The 19,276-nt window shown below is 46.9% G+C and overlaps 1 protein-coding gene across 1 annotated transcript; it reads right to left on the reverse strand.

The window, feature by feature from the left end:
• Positions 1 to 30: 30 nt before the first annotated feature.
• Positions 31 to 18,656, reverse strand: afap1l1b (actin filament associated protein 1-like 1b). The gene is given in 20 exon segments (XM_028983359.1): positions 31 to 908; positions 1,723 to 1,845; positions 2,049 to 2,224; positions 2,997 to 3,164; positions 3,251 to 3,356; positions 4,154 to 4,226; positions 4,490 to 4,568; positions 4,571 to 4,634; positions 4,720 to 4,931; positions 5,011 to 5,166; positions 5,534 to 5,630; positions 5,725 to 5,817; positions 6,215 to 6,394; positions 7,268 to 7,479; positions 7,901 to 7,999; positions 8,303 to 8,414; positions 9,183 to 9,271; positions 9,551 to 9,634; positions 9,952 to 10,077; positions 18,552 to 18,656. Coding segments are annotated over 20 exon segments (2,298 nt in total). The 5' UTR covers positions 18,574 to 18,656; the 3' UTR covers positions 31 to 881.
• Positions 18,657 to 19,276: the final 620 nt, after the last annotated feature.

Genomic DNA, 19,276 nt, shown 5'->3' on the forward strand with positions numbered 1-19,276 from the left:
TAAACGTAAAGAAAATGACACGGATGCTGCTCACAATAATTTACAATATATTTATATACATTTATTCACAGTGCAAAAATAAATAAGATAGTAAACAAAAGATTGCACAGTCAGAAAGAAGTGACGGCGAGCACAGTGGGGGTCTGGGGTTAGTTCTTCTCTTTCTTACTGAGAACAGGGTGGTATGAGGTTTAGTGCTGTGCACAGTCAACGATGCAATTGTGAATAGCAACGCTTAATGTAATATGCAAGAGAATGAAGACTAGAACTTTCCGGAACTTGAGGAATTTAGCACTTTGGAGGTGGGATGGGGGAGGTGGTGGTTTTGGGGTGACAGAGAAAAAATGGCTTCCTAATATTTATACCTTTTTTTTGGCCCTTTTCCCAAAGTTAAAACAACAGACATGTGCTTTAAACCTTTGATATTTGTTAATATTGCTTTGCACAGCACTGCATTTATACAATGTGTTTACTGACGTTCTCTACCAAATGGTAAGTTATCATTTCAATCACACTTTACATAATAGCAGATTAATATCGCTCCAACATATCCTTTACATTCAAAACTTTCTGTCCCTTTATCTTATTCTGCACAATCTTCCTATTCCCAGTGTTTCCCTCTTTCTTTCTCCTCCTTGTAGTGGTTTTGGTTCTTGGGTCGATTAGAAGCAAAAAGTCACTTTGAAGCCACACAACCTCGGACCTGGACGTGCGCTCACAGTGCATGTCCTGCGCTCCTCTTCATCAGACAGGACCAGGGCACAGGGTAAAAATGTCCACTGGCATCCACACTCGCCCGCTCTCTCTCTCTTTTACACGTACACGATCACATGACCTATCACGATCACCGCACCGTCTCTAGAGCAGAAGATCGCTGTCGCTTAACTCCCTTTCTTGGACTCCCATTCCTGCAAATGAACCACACACACAAATGTACATAATGTACTCATAGTTTACAGTTCGTCAGTGCAGTGCTGTAGCCAGTAGAGAAGCTCGTTGCTCCTCAGGTAGAATTAACTAATGAAACCAGAAGCCTTTATCTGTGCTGGTTATGGTGCCAGGAGTTTTTGGCACCATGCACAATAGGTTTTGGTTTTATTCACGCTCAATTAACCATGCAAAATATGGGTCTCACCATTTAACTAAATACGACAAAAATTTATTTTGTCAAAGGTCCCCTGACATGAAAATTTCACTTTGTGAGATTTAACATTAATACGACTTCCCCCAGCCTGTCTATGGTCCTGCAGGCTAGATGGGTGTAAAGAGTGCTTTGGTCATTCTGCATCGCCGTTCAGAGAGCGGCAGATCAGACGGTTGGATCTGGAATTTTTCCTTTTATGTCCTCATAATGGAATTTTTTTTCGGGAAAACACAGTGACAACTTCTTGTCTGTGCTAAACATGGTGGTTGGTGAATGGTGTTGATGACGTAATTTCCGCGAATGCCCCACAGTGCGTCCTGGGAAGACTCATTGTGGGACTGGATCAAAGTGGCTGCAATTCTGCACCAAAGCTGAATTTCAGAAGAAGAGACTTCAGGTACAGTATTAGGGGACCAATAGTCCGATATAAAAACATCAATAAAAAATTCCATGTCATTATTTTAATTCACAGCAAACCATGTTTGGCATGTCAAGGTGGTAATTTTTGAGCCTGTCCGTGACATTTAAACGAAAGGGAAATATACGTACGCATCCTGCAAACGCGTAGCGTGCCGTACCTTGGCTTTCTGCATGACGTTTCCTCGCCCGGAGGCGTACATTGAGGGCGGTCTCTTCCGCATCTCAGCCGCACTGTTCACTGGTGCAGATGCCTCGCTGTATAGGTTTTCAACTTTGTTGTTCTGGGCAACACAGAGCAGAGCATCAAGGTACAACGTCTACCGAATTCCTGTAGCAGTAAAACACTCCTGAAGGACCTGGCATGCGGTGAGGTCGTACATTTGCTCAACTCTACTTAACACAGATGAATAAACTCAGATCCAGCACAGAGAATATGTTTCTTGGTTCTGTAATCGGATTCACTTTTTTTCCCCACAAAATGTACCTTACTGCTGGCCTTTTTCTCTGTGGAAACCCCCAGTACACCTCCAGATAAGGATTTCTTCAGGTTCTCCTTTACTCCCGTCAGCCGGAGTTCCAGGTCCACTCGCTCACCCTCCTTGAGCCTGCAGCTCTCTTCCAGCTGGGCCAGACGCTGCTCAAGCCCCTTCTGCACCTTACCTGTACACACACACACACACACACACACACACACACACACACACACACACACACACACACACACACACACACACACACACACACACACACACACACACACACACACACACACACACCAGAGGTGTAGTAGCATAGTGGGTAAAACACTCGCCTATGAACCAGAAGACCCAGGTTCAAATACCGTTTACTACCCTGAGTGTCTCGGGGGGGGGGGGGGGGGGGGCAACTGTCCCTGTAACTACTGAAGTCACTCAGGATAAGGGCATCTGATAAATGCCGTAAATGTACAAACGCACTTTAGTAACTGAATTCATCACCTCAAGGCAGATTTGAATTACAAGTCAAAGCCACCCCAAAATTTGGGCTTCAATTTCAATTCACTTTTTCATTTTAAACATATCCACTTACAAGCATCCTACATGATGTTGTCCAGTTATGTCCTGTTCATTGTACAGAAAAGTTTTTCTTTACTCTTATAGAGATTATATTTAAGTTTTAGTTAGTATAGTTAAGTTTAGTGTGTATATACATATATATTTTTCTTTTATGATTGCCCTATTGGGGGGTCTGTTTGAAACATTATTTCAATACACGGTATACTGTTGTACTGACAATAAACCGATCATGAATCTTGAATTGAATCTACTACTATGCACAAAGGTGAGAAGAGAAACGTGGTGCACAATATGACCATTAGGTGGCGCCCTCAACACATGTTCACATGACGTGGGGTGAGCGTGTGTCTGAGTGCAGGGACTCTCAGCATTTTCACCTGAGGCGTCCTTCAGCGCCTGCTTCACCTCCTTCTTCTCTTTGCGCAGCGACACCAGAGTTTCCCGAATCACATTTTTCTCCTTCTCCAGCACCTCCTTCTCCTGCAGGTAGCGCTTCGCGTCCTCCTCAGCTCGCGTCTTCCCGTATTTACCGTACTGATTCACAGCTTAAAAAAAGCAAAAATGAAAGATTCTTAGTGAAGATGTACGGTAATGTATGACGTGTTCAGAAGAGAGACTAACTGCGACCCACCGGAGCCGTGCCGCTTGACTGTGACCTCTGCGTTCGGGGTCTCCCCGGAGGAGAAGGACGAGCGGCGTTTTAACTGGACTTCTGACCTGGGCAGGGCCTCCTGCTGCTGGTGGACAAAGACGAGCAGCACGTGGAGCGTAAAGGCGGGGGAAGGGAAGAGAGGAAGACCGGGGCAGGGGGCAGCAGGAAAAAAACAGTAAAAGAAGGGGTGTGTGTGTGTGTAGGGGGAGGAGGTGAAAGGGTGATGAAGGGAGGAGAGGATTTCCACATATGAGATCCATCAGCATCATTCCCTCGATTATTGTGAAAGAAAGCTTTTGTTTCCCAGAAGCTTAGCACTTGAAGTTGTACTAATGACTTCCTCTGCAGAGTTACACAGCTCTTGGCCTGAATATATTACCTGTGCATCAAGATTTGTCCTCCTTACTTGAAATACAATACTATTAAGTAATAATCACTTGCAGTCCAATGTTGTCTAATTCAAGTGAATTTATCTCCAAAATGCAATTGTAATCTTTTTTTTACATTTTTTTGGGGGGAACCATTGAAAATTTGCCTTTGCAATGCTTTTTGCAGTATATTTGCTATTTCTGCTTTCTGATTTCTATCCGTGTTTCACTTCTGTGGAATAAGAGGTTTGTGTGGTCTGGCTGCGTATTGTTGCACGTGCGGATGAAGGATCAGATTGTCAGCGTAGAGCCGCCACCCTCGCTCTCTTTTTTTGCAGACAGAATATAAAAGTGTATGGAGGAAAGTCCCTGTCCACGCCTGCAGATGGCATGGCCATTATTCTAAACCTAAGCTCAAGACATTTGCAGGTTGAACTAAGACAAAAAAAACATTGGCATCAAGATTTCGCAATCGGTGCATCCCTAGAAGCTGCCGTGGACAGTCTGCACATACCAGCACACTTTCATAGGGAACTTCATCATAGGTCCGGGATTCAATGGAGGCACTGCTGGAGGAAGTGGCCCATCTGAGGAGAGAGGGAGACACGTGACTACGATGGGATACTGGGGGTCAGGAACATTGGCTGGAACGTAATTTGGTCAGGTGTATTTTACTCGTGACGTTAGCGGTGAGAGAACTAGGACAACTTGCGCTGTCCTGACCACATCAACTCATATTGAGCGCGAGCTGTAGTCTGAGACAGCAAATGTGTGGACTCAAGGTGGGTTTTTGATGGGTTTGTTTTGACAGTCATACTGAATCATTTCTGCTGTCATCTCCATGACTCACAGGAAGGAGTGACGGGCGGCGTCCCGGATGTTGCCGATGGTCTCCACGTCCACGTAGTCGTAGTGCAGGGCATCGGGGTGAAGGTGCTGCCCGTCTCAGCCATCAACACGCCCAGCCATCGGCCCAGCTCCTCTGAACAGCTGGCCTGAGTCACCCGGGCAAACGCACACAGATTTACCCGACGATCTGAAGAACTTGTACCATGAACTTCCCCTGGTCTGCCCACCTACCTCTAAAGCGGCTACTTCGCTGCCGCCTCGCATGATCCGGAAAGCAAACGGATGTTTGGCTCCCAGTCCTGGAACAATCTCCGCACCCTGGAGGGTCAGGGCGTTCACGTGGGTTCGTGTGTCCCCTCTGTCCTTGTGAAGGTACAGAGTCCCGCCCCTCACACAGCACCAACGCTCACGCCAGCTCTGGTTCACCAGCACGTTGAGGTAGCCTGAGAACAGGCAGCATTTTCTTCATGACATCAGTTACAGCCAGGGCTTACAGCCTCACTGGCCTGAGAGCGTCCTCACCGCATCGGGGGTTGCCATCAGTGAGTGAGGACTGCGGGGGTTCTCCAGGCAGAGGGGGCTTCTTCTTGGAGAAGCTGATGATGCGGTTGATCTTCCGTCCAGCAGCCCGACTCATGGAGCCAGTCAGATCAGAAAAAGGCCCCTTCTTCCCCTTCCCTTCACATAATGTAGTACAGCATAATGTCATTTAATGTAGTGCAACATAGCGTAGAACGTATTTAACATATGATGCTATTAGGGAACAAGCCAAGCAATTTGGAAACCTACATAATACCCAGAAATGAATTTGTGGGATCACACCAGTCACAGTGTTTGCATTCTACACCTGAAGGAATGTAAAAGTCAAAGGAAGCATGGCCCTAAACAGATACATCCTTCCTGGCTGCATCCTGCCTTTGTCTGAAAAAATGACATCACTGGATGTAAACAACCAGGGTATCATTTACTGCTTTTACAGTAGAAAGCTGGGCCTCCTCCCACGCCTTTTTTTGGCAGGAACCTTGGGCTCTCGCAGGATGAGTACCTTGCTCTGAGCTTTCCCGGCCATGGCTGGAAGATAATGTGCTGTCACCATTGGCCACACTGTCAGAATCAGATGTGTGTTTGTCTGCTGAAAACATCTGCAAGGCAAAAGGAGACCAGCGTCATTGGGGCTTTCTTTTGTGTTGTTTGTTTGGGGCCCGTTGTGTGCTGGACAGGATGGATTCACCTTACCTTGTCCAATTCTATTTTCTTTTGGATCATGGGAGAGGACGAGCCCTCCAGTGTCTCACTGCTGATTGCTTTACTACTCATGTCCTGGATGACCTGTGATGAGGATCAGGGTTTATCTTAAGATCACTGAGACTGGTCCAAATAAGATTGAACACAAGTGGCATGCTCCCTAACATCATGTCAAGTACGTCTCCAGGGTTCCCAGAAGTAATGAAGAAGAAAGGACTGGCTTGCTGTTTAGTTGTAGCCTGGAGAGGAGAAGCAATTTCATGTTCCCGGGCTTTCATCTTTAATAATGAGGAAAACATGGTGCCCCATGCGCTAATTCTGTAAAAGTCAGCCCATAAATTACATACGCTATCAAGTCTGGACACGCCTACACCATGGACACTATGACAGGGCTATTTTGGAAAATACAGTATGTTTGATGAAACCTTTTGACTGGTTGAACATGTGATGCAGACATCATGTTTGAGGAGACATCTTGTACCTTGAGCCAGCGCTCAGCCTGCTCTTTGTTCTGAACGGCCAGCACTAGGGCCTCAGCCCCAGGCAGGGAAAAGCGAAGCTCGTGCTTTTTGCGGCGTCCATCTTTGGGGACGTAAATGACTTGACACAGGTTCAGTGGCAGGTCAAACTGTGGCATGTGGTCTTTGGGGTTTTTGTAACACTGTGGACGAATTACAATGAGAATGAAAGTAAATGAAATGAATAGCAGATGCCCTTATCCAATCAACAGTTACAGGGACAGACCCCCTGGAGACACTCAGGGTTACATGTCTTACTCAGGGACACAGAGGGCTTTGAACCTGTGACTTTGTGTACATATACATGGGTATTCACAACCTTTGCTCAGTGCTTTGTGAGGCACCATAGGCAGAAATTACAGAAATTTTCAGTATGATGCTACAAGCTTGGTGCACCTATTTTCCCCCATTCTTCTTTCCATAACCTCTCAAGATCCATCAGGTTGGATGGGGAACATTGGTGCACAGAAATTTCCAGACGCCAGAAATTCAAGCAGTGTGTGTGTAGGGTCGTTGTCCTGTTGGAAGATGAACCTTCGCCCCAGCGTGCTCAGGAACATTCCCGCATTCCTCTTTCCTTCAACCCAGACTAGTTCCGGCTTCAGAAAAAAACTTCCCCACAGTATGATGCTTCACTGTAGGGATTGACCAGATGATGAGCAGTGCCTGGTTTTGTCCAGACATGACACTTACATATCCAAATCATATCCAGTCAACTGAATTTTCCGTAGATGGACTACAAACAAGTTGTAGAAACTTCCCGAAGGATGATCAGGGGAAACAGGAAGCACCTGAGCTCACTTTCGTGTGCCACGGCAAAGGCTGTGAATACTTATGTACATGTTTCATTTTAGTTTTTTACTTTTTATAAATTTGCAAACATTTACAGCAAAATTCTCACTTTGACATTATGGAGTCTTGTGTGTATCCATTTTCTAATAACTGTAACATCACATCATAGACGACCATCATAGAAATCTTTTGGTCTTGTGACAGCAGAGTGCCGCGTCCCTCACCTGTAGCCTGTTTTCAGAGATGACGGTAAGCTGCTTGGCCCACTGACCGAAGCGCTTCTTTCTCAGTAGAAAGTCAGCAATACGGCAGTCCTTCACCGGCCCCAGTGAGCTCTCCGGCGACGGCCACTGCTGTACCTGCTCCTGGACCTTCGTCTCCTCATCCTCTTCATCGTATGACTCGTACGAGCTGCTCAGTGCATCAGAGTCATTATCTAACAAAAATGAAATGACATATCGACTGGATGAGAATGGTTTTAATTTGTGTGGTCAATGTATGATTAAACATTAATGCTTGCAATGAATCTGTAAACCTTAGTTTTACACACAAATGAATCCTAAAATCCTCCCATAATTCTTGCTTTAGTAAATTTTTCTGAAATGTTTGCAATTGTGCGCTTAATGGCAGTGTCATTTTTGCACAGCTCACGGTGTCACAACGAAATGTGACCTCTGCATTTAAGCATCACCCTTAGTGGGCAGTGGGCAGCCACGAGGGGCGGTTGGGGAGCAGTGTGTGGGCACGGTGTTTTGATCAAGGGGAACCTTGATCAAACCAGCTTCCTTACCCGCCAGGCCACCAGTACTGTATGCTGCTGTTGCTTTACTACTCTAGCTTTAATTGATTATTTTTACCGGAGTTCTTGCGTGGGGCATTCATTTGGGTGGTTGGGTAGTTGTTGTCAGCATCTTCATAGTAGGCATCTTCAATGGACTTTGGAGGGCTGGTGCTGCCTGAGGAACAGCAGAGAACAAATAGGGTGAATGAACCGACGATGCAAAAAATTTATAGCGATGCGACTTATCTTGTCCAAGAAATCAATGAAAAACATGACATATTTGGAAGGGCCACAGGTCTTTGGAGTCTAGGTGTACTGGATTGCCATTACAGCAGTACAATTTGTATAATATGTAGTTATGAAGCATAATATATTTTTTTGCTTGTTCTGCAATGTAAAACCCAAACTCTGGGCTTTTAAGACACTTTGGATGAAAGTATGTGCCCAACGAATGAATGAGAAAGTAAAAGCTGCTCACGTCGAGTGGTGATGTACTGAGGAGACTTTCCAGGGTCCAGGGGTACGGCCTCTTCATAATAATCCTCAGGTGGAGGTGTGGTTGGGAGAGGAGGGGGTGTGTCTGTTGGACTCTTCAATAAAGAAAAAAGATGAAATACAATAAAATTCCAATATACAGTGTACAATATGAATATACAATATGAACCATTTCTCTAGGAAATCATTGAACAATTTGAATGGAATACACAAAAATGAATTAGACACTAAATTAATGGTTTAGCTATAGTGGCAGAAGCAATGAAGCAGAAGGACGTTCCTCCTTTTTGGTGTGATCGAGCCAGAGAAAAACGAACGATTGTTGTTCTGTGAACGCCTGTTTTGGTGAAATACTTAATGTCCTACTTCAGAGTGATAAATGTATGCAAGTGTGTGCTGATTGGCTGAATGCGTTACAAAAAGGATGTTAAACCCTTCACAGTTACTACTGATGGTGCAAATCCAACCGCAGCAAATATGGACTAGATTAGCTGTCCGGGGCGTTCCCCAGGTTGCTAGTTCCTATATCTGTGTTCCTATAACAGCTCGTTATGAGTTGATCACTTCATTGATGGTAACATGGAAGCACACTCTGGATAAGGGCGTCTGGCTACGTCTGTTGCAAGGGCTGTGATTGGTCAGTTAACACATGTAAAATACACATTCTAGTTCAGATGCGGAACGCTTAGAGCTTTTTGGATTTGTGTTATCTCTGCTGTGTGGGATGTATGGTACATGACCGCTATATATATCTAAAGCTCCTTATTCTGTGTGTGTGTGTGTGTGTGTGTGTGTGGTGGGGTGACATGTTAAAAACAGATGTTCATTCCAATGACATGCTCCGAGATGTGGCCCACTCTTACTGATTTGGAGGGGGGGTCATTGAATGTGTCGTCGTCCACCAACTGATCCTTCAACTCTTCAGAGTCCCTCAGTTCCTGCAGGTCACAGTCTGTGGAGATTAAAGAGGCCGCCTATGCGTGACTGTGCTCACATTACACTTCAAATGCCTCTTCAGCTCCTGATTACATTTACTGGTCAAACATCTCTTTCAGATTAAATAACAACTAAAATAAAATCTAAAAAACTGATATGTGGTTTTAAAACTTTGAAAACTCCCCAGTTACACAACCATGTTGTAATAAAAGAAATCTAAAAATCTAAATTTCTGCACAGCGGTTCTGAATTTTTTTTAATGCCATTGTCATTACATATTTAATTCTAGACTTACCAAATTCTTCGAACAATGATTCAACAAAACTGGTGCCATTCCCATAGATAGACGTGTTCATGTAAATGAAGTCAGTTCCATTCACTATGGGAGACAATCAGATGAAATGAGTACATTTATCGTTAGATGTTTGCACTAACACTGAGCGTAAATGATACCCGAGCACCGTTCATCATCAGATTACGTCAAACCGCAAAAGAAACTTCAAAGAAGGCTGTGTGTTTATTCTATGTTTACTCTACCCATAAGTTAGCTTTGGGGTTAATACCCAGCTTGACATGGCTAGACTGGCTGGATTATAGTTTAACAGACACCATTACTCCGGAGAAGTCCAGTAGGAGGACGGCTCAGATAGTAGTCATGTTTGAGGCTTGTTAGAAGCCACTGAATGCTCTGCTCACCTGAAGGCTGAAGCTGCCTCAGCAGGTTCCTGACCACTGTCATCTTCTCAGAAGTGGCTGAGCTCACAGTCTCATGATCCAGCAGCTTCAGCAGGACATTCAGCTCGGTCACCAGATGCTCCATTGCTACAGGGAACGGGTCGGAGGTCAGCAAGACAAACACGGCCAATACTGCAAAAATCACACTTACGCCCTTATCCAGAGCGACTTACAACCAGTAGTTACAGGGACAGTCCCTCTGAAGACACTTAGGGTTAAGTGTCTTGCTCAGGGAGACAATGGTAGTAAGTGGGATTTGAAACTGTGACTTTGTGCTCTTCTGGTTCATAGGTAATTGTCCAACCCACAAAGCTTCTACCACCCTTCAACCACAGAACAGCTGTCGGCTTCCAATGTGTGCGAAAAAATCAAGCTGACCTTCCGTTGTGCTGGAACTGTGTTGAGATCATTACAGTGATCTTCACTGGTGTAAAAAAGAAATCATCTCTCATCATCAGCTGTTGCAGTTAACATAGGACATCTGGACATCTTGGCCAACCATGTGGAGGAAGCTCAGCCAAAATATCTAATGGGAGGTCCTGATGGCCTGATGCAATAAACAGGCTGTGATAGGGGCATGACCTGAATTGATTTCATATGGTGCTCCCAAATGAAATCCTCCACAAAAACCCTCTGCAAAGCGAACAATGAACACTCTGTTATTTAAAACATTAAGGCTACACAAAACAGGAAGAAACGAGTCTCCACTGGGAATAAAATACCATTTTTGGATATACACAAGTTATACTTATAAGCCAGCGAAACAAAATGAAACATTTGGTGTAATTTGACATATTTGCCACAGTCAGATTTTACGTATTGTCTGTTTTAAACATACAGTGTAGATCTAGATGTCTCCTTTAAAAGTACAGGGTGGACAATTATCCTGTGACATTGACACAGGATAATTTGTAATTTGTTTTCATGTTAAATGATTCATTACTGAAGCATTTTTATTACCATTTTTATGCAGGTATTGTTCATGTAGGTGCTGCATCAGTAACGTTTGATTTGTCAAGAGGGATCATCATGGACCTGTCGTGAGTGTCCTGTTCTGGACATCCTTTGGAGGATGGAGGTTTATGAATGTCCAGGCTTTGTGAACCGCATTTTTTGAAGACTTCACCCATCACGCTTTGTTAAATGAGATGGTTTATCCTACTAATAATTACAGCATACCCGGCAATACATTTTACATCATGAATCCCTTGAAAATTCTCCCAGAGAACATTACCAAAAATGCTTTTCTTTAATTTTTGCCTAGAGGGACATCCAATATAAAAACATTCTACTTTGCAGCAAACAGGCAAGTTCAGAGAAAATCCATGCAACAGATTATGGGATAGGTCGAATAGATCCTCATTACCCCAGGAAAAGAAAAAGAGACATTTTGGGCGGCGTCTGAAGGAGCCTATGTTGCATACGTTCTTCAAATGATTTGCCCCATGATTTCAGACACCACGTGGATATTACACACACACACAGCGAGAGAAAGCGACAGCAGGGGACCTCCAGAGATTAGGAAGTGGCTGCAAATGAAACAAGGTGGGTTAAAAAATCAAAATTCAGGCCAGTGACATGCTGGGAGTATCTCCAGTAAAGTCCACTATCAGCGTACACATTCGGTCAACTATTTCAGTAGAAATGCTCAAACAACACTGGCTCAGCGGTATCTCTCTAAATTCCACTTGGCAGGAGAAACCCGGGGTTCCTCTTATCTTATCTAGAGAGGAACGTTCCCACAGGCCAGGGAAGACTGGACGCCTGCACTAAGCCCGCCCTGCAAGGGGGCGCTTCAAAGAGGAACACATGTGAACACTTCGCACACCACACCCTAACCCTCCCAGAGTCTGCGGTAGGGATGGGAAAACAGGTCCGGTCAGGTGATCCGTCCGCTGTTATTCCTGGTCAGAAGTAATTACTGCAGCATGGGCCTGTTTCTTTTGCCTCGCCGTTGTTGACTTTATCTGTTGGGACCGGATCAGAAAGCCGGCAGGTTGGCATGCCTTACTTCTCCTCGCCACCAGACCTCCACCTATCCGAAAACAAACAGACCCCATCTCCAGGGGTGGTCCTGGGCGAAACGAGGTGAAATTTACATACCGTCTGCTGAGTCAGCAGATGGCCAAGAATAATTCCTGGACGTTTTCCATACGTACGTTAAAGAGCAGACTTATTAACAAAAATGTTTCCCCTCTCGCTAAATTGCATAAAAAATACGTGTACTTCACTCAAAAGGTGTGACTAAAGCATGACACAAAGCCAGCCTCCACTGGTGCCAATCACAAAAATCATAATTATAACAACTACAGCGTCCACCTCGGTCCCGACCAGAAGGCAAGTCACGGTGACGTCAGCAGCTGATGGCGAGGAGCAGATCACCATTTTCCGGGAGAAGCCGTGCCGTGTCCTGTCCGCTCTCTTGCGGCTTGTGGGAACCTGGTGGGCTCGGCCTCGCCGATGTGTGTGGGAGGGGCCCGACTATACGCTGGAGAGCCAAATGAACACCAAGACGCAGCGGTTAGGAAGCTGCGGTGAACCGAGTCTCCTCCCGGCGATTGGCTTCACGCGTGTGTGGACATGGTGGACGGAGCTGTGGACGAGTGGAGCAGGAGGATGTGTGCCGTTGTTGCAGCGCCTGCGGACCGTCTCCAGAGGGCCATTGTCTGCGCCTGAACTCACTGCCTCCGCGGAGGGAGTGTCCGGCTGCGTTTCCGACTCTTTTTCTAGGCTGCTCCCGTTTCCCACACACCCCCCGTCCCACGTCCCCCGTCCCACGTCCACTCCCCAGCCCCCTGGACCCCGCTCTGGAAAGTGGGTCAAGTTTCAAAAGCGTGTTTACAAGGGGAGAAGAAACTGTGCCTCTTCACATTCCACCCGGCACAGATTTACAGGTGGGTCAGACGTGCGTGATTAAACACGCTGACCTCTGACCTCTGACACTCTCCTGCCAGTACATGGCAGCCAGGTCGTGCCGCCTGTCGACAGCACTTAGGGATCGCTGTGTAGAGCCGACACCCTAAACCTCCACGCTAACGCGAACAAATAAACGAGAGTGAGATAAACGGACGCACGCAAGCGAGCGGCGGCGACTCGGCCGTAATTCGCGAGGATAATCAGGTTTATATTCCGCACCACAGCCAGTAACCGTGCTCAGAACCGGAGAACGTACTTCAGGAAACAGAAGCCCCCCCCCCCAAAAAAAAAGGTCTTTCCGTGACATTCCGAGCTTTCATTCAAAAGCCCCATTCAGTCAGCCTGAAGCGCGCCTAAACAATGTCCTATTGTACAGACACGGGCCAAAAATAGGAGGTGACATCGCTGCAGAAGAAAGGGGGACAATGCAATCTCAAAAAAATAAAACCCCAAATGCACACGCAAACAATCAGCCGGTCCCCAGCACGCACGCACAACCTAGATGGTGTGGTGAAGCGCAGCTGCGCGGCCCGTGCCAGTGGCATTGTGGGTAGGAGGATGTGTCCTGCAGCTGTGGTTTCCTGTCCGGGCTGACAACAGCATTTTCTATCAGGCCTATCCTTCTGCTTCCTATTCCTCTCCACACTGGACGTCAGATACTCACGCATCGCCCAGCATCGCTGTTTAGCGAACGGAATGCATGCAGAGAGGAACTTGATCACTTTAAACGCGTAGGTGATTGTTAGAAAACCTTTATGCAACCTGTACCGACGCAATCTCCACCCTCACATGGCCTTGTGCCTGATGCTACCCACTGCACCACCTGCAATAAAGTGAGTGAAATGATTGTCATTGTGCTGCTTTTAACCGTCACCCTTGGTGAGCAGTGGGCGGCCATGACAGGAGCAGTGTGCGGGGATGGTGCTTTGCTCAGTGGCACCTTGGCGGTTCGGCCTTCTGATTACGGGTCCACTTCCTTACCCGCTAGGCCACCACTAATGTCGTATAAACTGATTGCATGATATTCTTTTTTTCTTTTTCAAAATGACCCCAAATGTTCCAGAAACCACTCCTGAACATATGTGACAGGGTGCGTGTCCCCGCCCTATGAAGCCAGTATGAAGTGGCACAGGTAGTCCGCAAATATCTTCAGGTAAGTGGTGTGTCTGAAATAAACATGCGCTTCAGTGCAGGACCTAATATCCGGAGGATTAGAAGGTCCAGTTCTGATGAAGCTTGCGGCTCTGCGGTCCCATACACAGTAAGCTGGGCTCCAATCGACACCTTTCTATCGTAACCAATGTGTGCTTCTGTAGCCCTTCTATGACCTGACACCCCATTGAGTCAGGGGCACCCCATTGGAAACATCCCATAAATGAAGACCCCCCCCTCCTTCCCCGCGTCTGGTGCCACCTGGTCGCTATGACCGGTCCCAGTGTGCTGAGTGCAGGCCACGTCCTCTCCTCATTTCCCACACTTACATTTACATTTACAGCATTTATAAGACGCCCTTATCCAGAGCGACTTACAATCAGTAGTTACAGGGACAGTCATCCCTGGAGCAACTTAGGGTTAAGTGTCTTGCTCAGGGACACAATGGTAGTAAGTGGGATTTGAACCTGGGTCTTCTGGTTCATAGGCGAGTGTGTTACCCACTAGGCTACTACCACCCTGCACACTTGTTTCGCATTGTTTAAGCGGACTGCCTGTGCCGGTGTTCCGGGTCGCACTTGTTGGGCTGTCCTTCCTCTAGAGCAGTCCTTCTCTCCGCCACTGTGTGTGTGAGAATGTGTATGGTGTGCGTGTTCGGTAGTTCTTCCTTCGTTCCCTGTGTGAGTGACCCTTTCCTTCCCCCGTTCCTTGCTTCTTTTCCCCAAGTTGATATGTCTTTTTTTGTCATGTATTCCCCGGTGTCATGACAGCAGTGAGGCTATTTCTGCTGTGCCTGTGGACACCACGAGTGGACGTGACAAACTGCCCAGCTCACCCAGTCTGGGTCGCCTACAGAAGAGGCTCTTTTCCTGTGCCATTTCAGGGTCACACAGAGGCCTTGTTACCCCAAGAGGAGGGGCCGTGGTATGATGTTTAACGAAGACAATTTTTAGTGGATGACAGCATGTTGCGCCAGACAACTGACATGCCACAGAATACACAAGCAGCTGCACTGAGGGGGGGATTCCCGGGTTGAGGGACTGTTTCACTCAAACGGCTTCTTTGTGGTCAAGTGCCTTTTATCCAGAAAAATGGCAGCCCCTTACCTAACACGGTTCCTCGCCCCCAGGCATGGTGCCACCTTCCCCCATTTATTCAGGAACCATGGTCTTTGCTACCACACGCCTCGCGTAAACAGGAAGTCCCAAACAATGTCGGCCTGTGGTCAGAAGCACTTATCGGTCCCCGTCGGTGATAGAAACCGGGAGCTCTCCACACACTGTCCCGTTTCACCAGCCCGCGGGAAGAGTGCGTATCTGTATCTGTGAGGATGGTCTGTTTGCCTCGGCTGCACAGTCATGAGATCCCGGTCATGGGAGCTCCATTTGTGCATCTGAAATACCTGGGCCAGAATGTTCCTTAACCACCTGAGGGGCAGAACCGGCCAACTCTCAAAATCTTCTTTTCCGATCCATGATCCATGATCCATGATTCCAGTTACCTGCCCTAAACACACCCGGCGTAGTATTACTGATGTTACTATACCATATTATGCATTAGCCTGCTTTGCTGTCTTAATTGAACGTGAATAAATTACTTACAATCTCCAGGCATAATTGATCAGAAGCCGTGCCAGGATGCACTGATATGAAAATGCAGGCTTGCTATGTACACTGTGTACAGGTTGGCAGTCTGCATACCTGGACGGAGCAGCCTCAGGTCAGGGCTCGGGTCAGAACTTGGGCTGAATCTTCAAAGGTTCACGGGGGGAGACCACTTGACCCCCTTGTGAACAAGACGAGTGCCCTGCTGTGTGGCTGCGCGCCCGTGACCTCCGGCTTTGATTTCCGCTTCTGTGTCGGAAAGGGGGCGACCCTCGCAGGGACAGAGCCCCCGCCTGGTCTGACCACAGGGTCGTGAGCACAAGCGCTGTTCTTCAGCCTCTCCCTCAGAGAAGGAATTCCAGTGTGTGAGACAGTCCCATCGGCCACTGCCTGTATCTGAGTAGCGCCTTTGTCCGTCTGGCCGCATGTATTTATAGAAGTGTGCCGCCATGTGCACCAGGAGCTGGGGAGAGGCCTTAATCCAAACCTCTCTCGGCCAGCGTCTCTCCATCGGCACACGGAGAGGGGCTTCGCATGCTTCACATATATTCACCATCCCACCCGCCGCCGCCCAGGGACCAACAGGGTCGGCCATCTGATCTCTCGCACTGAATATGCATCTCACAGAGCACATCATTCCTGTCCATTTTAATCACCCGATTTTATTTTCTTACCAGTTGTTGGTTCTAGAAGTTCTTTAAAATTGCCAGGTTACGTGCTTAAAACAAAGTCAAGCCCAGCTGTCAGGATCAGATGGCCACAAGTATGCTTCATTTCAGTAGATATTCCGTAGTTACATTGTTATTCCTGTCAAACCATCATACTGGTCAATGGCCTACACGGGTGATTACACTGTCGATAATGATGTGATGAACTGAATTTGCATTGCATTGAGATGCATTAAAAGTGAAGTGCTTGTAACCATCACCCTTGGTGAGCAGTGGGCAGCCATGACAGGCGCCAGGAGAGCAGTGTGTGGGGACGGTGCTTTGCTCTGTGGCACCTCAGTGACTCGCGATTCGAACCGGCAACCTTCTGATTACGGGTCCGCTTCCTTAACCGCTAGGCCACCACTGCCCCAAAATTTAAGATTGACTACACCGGGATTCGAACTCTGGTCGTCCACTCCTCAGTCTGAGCACATAAGCCATATGCCACGCTTGCAGTGATTCACTGAAGCTCCTGATGAAAAAAAAGATTTTACACCAGGCCTATCCAGACTGATGAAATTATCCCAAATTAAGATTCCATGGCTGGAGGAAACTGGAGAACCTGCACCAAGATGGGGAGAGCATGCAAGGAGGAGGTGTGACGGTGTTATCCACCGCTTACGCGGTAGGGATGGCGGGAACAAAGCACGCCGCTGACAGGCTGGAGCGCTGCACTGCGGCTGCTGAGCGTGAAGCTGTGTGCGCCTCATGGCAGGCGAGAGAGAGAGAGAGAAAGAAACCAAGAACTCCAAGAAGTGTCCACAAGGATCACAAACTAAAGGCGGCAGCCTACGCTGTTTTTTCCTGACGTGTTCCCCGCCGTGGAAAAGGAAGTTTTCACTCATAATAAGTCCTAAATAGACACCACGCCATTCTCCCGACCTTCGCCGTCAGCGCAGAGGGAGGGGAGAAGCAGGGTGGAGAGTAAATAGGTTTGAGGAGTTGAAGACAGTGAAAGTAAAAATAGAGTGAAGATCCCCAATAAACAACAAAGGATTGATGGTGTTCCTGCTGTACGTTGTACGTACAGCCGTTGGTACTTTCTTTTAGAATGTCGTAAAGATAAAAAAAAAAAAATCACACAATGTGGCTACAGCTACATCATTTGTTTCCTGTAAAAAAAAAGAAAAAGTGAAGTATGTATAGTCATGGCAACTGTGTTTGCACAAGTTTTTTTTTTATATCCGCAGGGCGTGTGAAAAGATTCCTTATATCATGCTGTTACATGCCTCTCCGCGTTACAGCCTCATACGGATTCACAAGTCAGACCGGGGCACCTTTCTGGCGTCTGGACGTGCTTCGGAGCCCATTCATACTTTAGGTGTGAGTGTGTGGGATCAGTACATGTAAGGATATCGCACCCAGCACTTTTTACCACTGTATACACACACACACACACACACACCGCAGCTGTCTGCCAAAGCTAAATTACCCAAGTTTTTAAGACAAGGGGCAGGACATCAGTGTATTCTGACGCTTTCTTTTATATTATCAGAACGGATGGAGTTGTTTTTTTTGGGACAACAGTTTCTCCAAGACTGTAGTCATGTAGTAACACCTACACAGGACATTTGTCTCGGATGTTTCTAAAAATGCAGTGATATTACATGCCTGTTTTTACAAACTGGGAGGTCGTGTCGCAGAATAGAGAGCATATAGATATTTTATCATTTCATGCAATCCCCACGCCTAATGTAGACTCCGGCACATTACTTATTTAGATAAGCCACAGAATAGAGCCATGTATGAACACTGCATGTCATTTCTATGCAAAACCACGAAAAAATCCAAACGATAAGAGTACCTTGAGGGAACGTTTACGTTATTTTCGTTAAAGGTTAACCTTAATGTAACCTTAATAGAACATCCAGGGAACGTTCCTTAAAGGCTGTCTTCTTAAGAGAACGTTCCCAAACCGTTTAAAAATGGCATTACCTTTACACAGCATCCAGGAAACGTTCTACAAACGTTACCTGTTTGTGGAGTGGAATCAGCGCGACACGTTTCAGCCTCGCCACAGCTGGCGACTTGTTGAGCATCAGTTGCGTCACCCCGTCACACCGTCACTGGCCCGGACTGTGCCGTCCACCCCGACACGTTTCACGTACGCTGTCCTACACTGTCGCCAGCTGTCATTACTTCTAACAAGCAACCGCGACAACAACGCAGTGGAACTTACAGCTGGCTTCAAAGGCGTCCATCGCAGGAAAAGTTTCGGGAGAGTCCTGTTTAATTGATCGGCAGGAGCTGCAGTACAGGACGCAGCCCTGGCGCGGCGTAAGGGACCGAGCGCGACAGGCTGAGCCGCCGGCCGCCCCCGGGTCCTAGTGCGAGGAATTTCAGAGGCGTGGCCAGCTCCCGCGCAAAACCGAGAACGCGCCTGACGTCATTTTATACCCAATTTGGCAGCATTTCTCATTTACATTTACGCCATTTGGCAGACGCCATTATCCAGAGCGACTTACAACGTGCTTCCATGTTACCATCAATGAAGTGATCAATTCTGGTTCATACAATACAATCTTATTATTCACTCTGTTGTAGATTCTATACATAAATCAGAAGATAAGAAGGTTACAAGTTACAGAGAAGAGTCTAGATGAGTGTCTTCCTTTTACCTCTAGAGATGTAGGAGTATACGAGGTGCAGTGCGAGGTGTAATAAGGGCTGTGAGGTAGGATGGTGCTACTCCATGTTTGGCTTTGTAGGCCAGCATCAGTATTTTGAATCTGATGCGTGCAGCTACTGGGAACCAGTGGAGGGAACGTAGCAGAGGAGTGGTGTGGGAGAATTTGGGAAGGTTGAAGATCAGTCGCGCTGCTGCATTTTGTATTAGTTGTAGAGGTCGGATGGCACATAAAGGTAGACCAGCTAGAAGGGAGTTGCAGTAGTCCAGTCATGAGA

The sequence above is a fragment of the Denticeps clupeoides genome, chromosome 6 (assembly GCF_900700375.1).
Source record: "Denticeps clupeoides chromosome 6, fDenClu1.1, whole genome shotgun sequence".
Classification (NCBI taxonomy): Eukaryota; Metazoa; Chordata; class Actinopteri; order Clupeiformes; family Denticipitidae; genus Denticeps; species Denticeps clupeoides.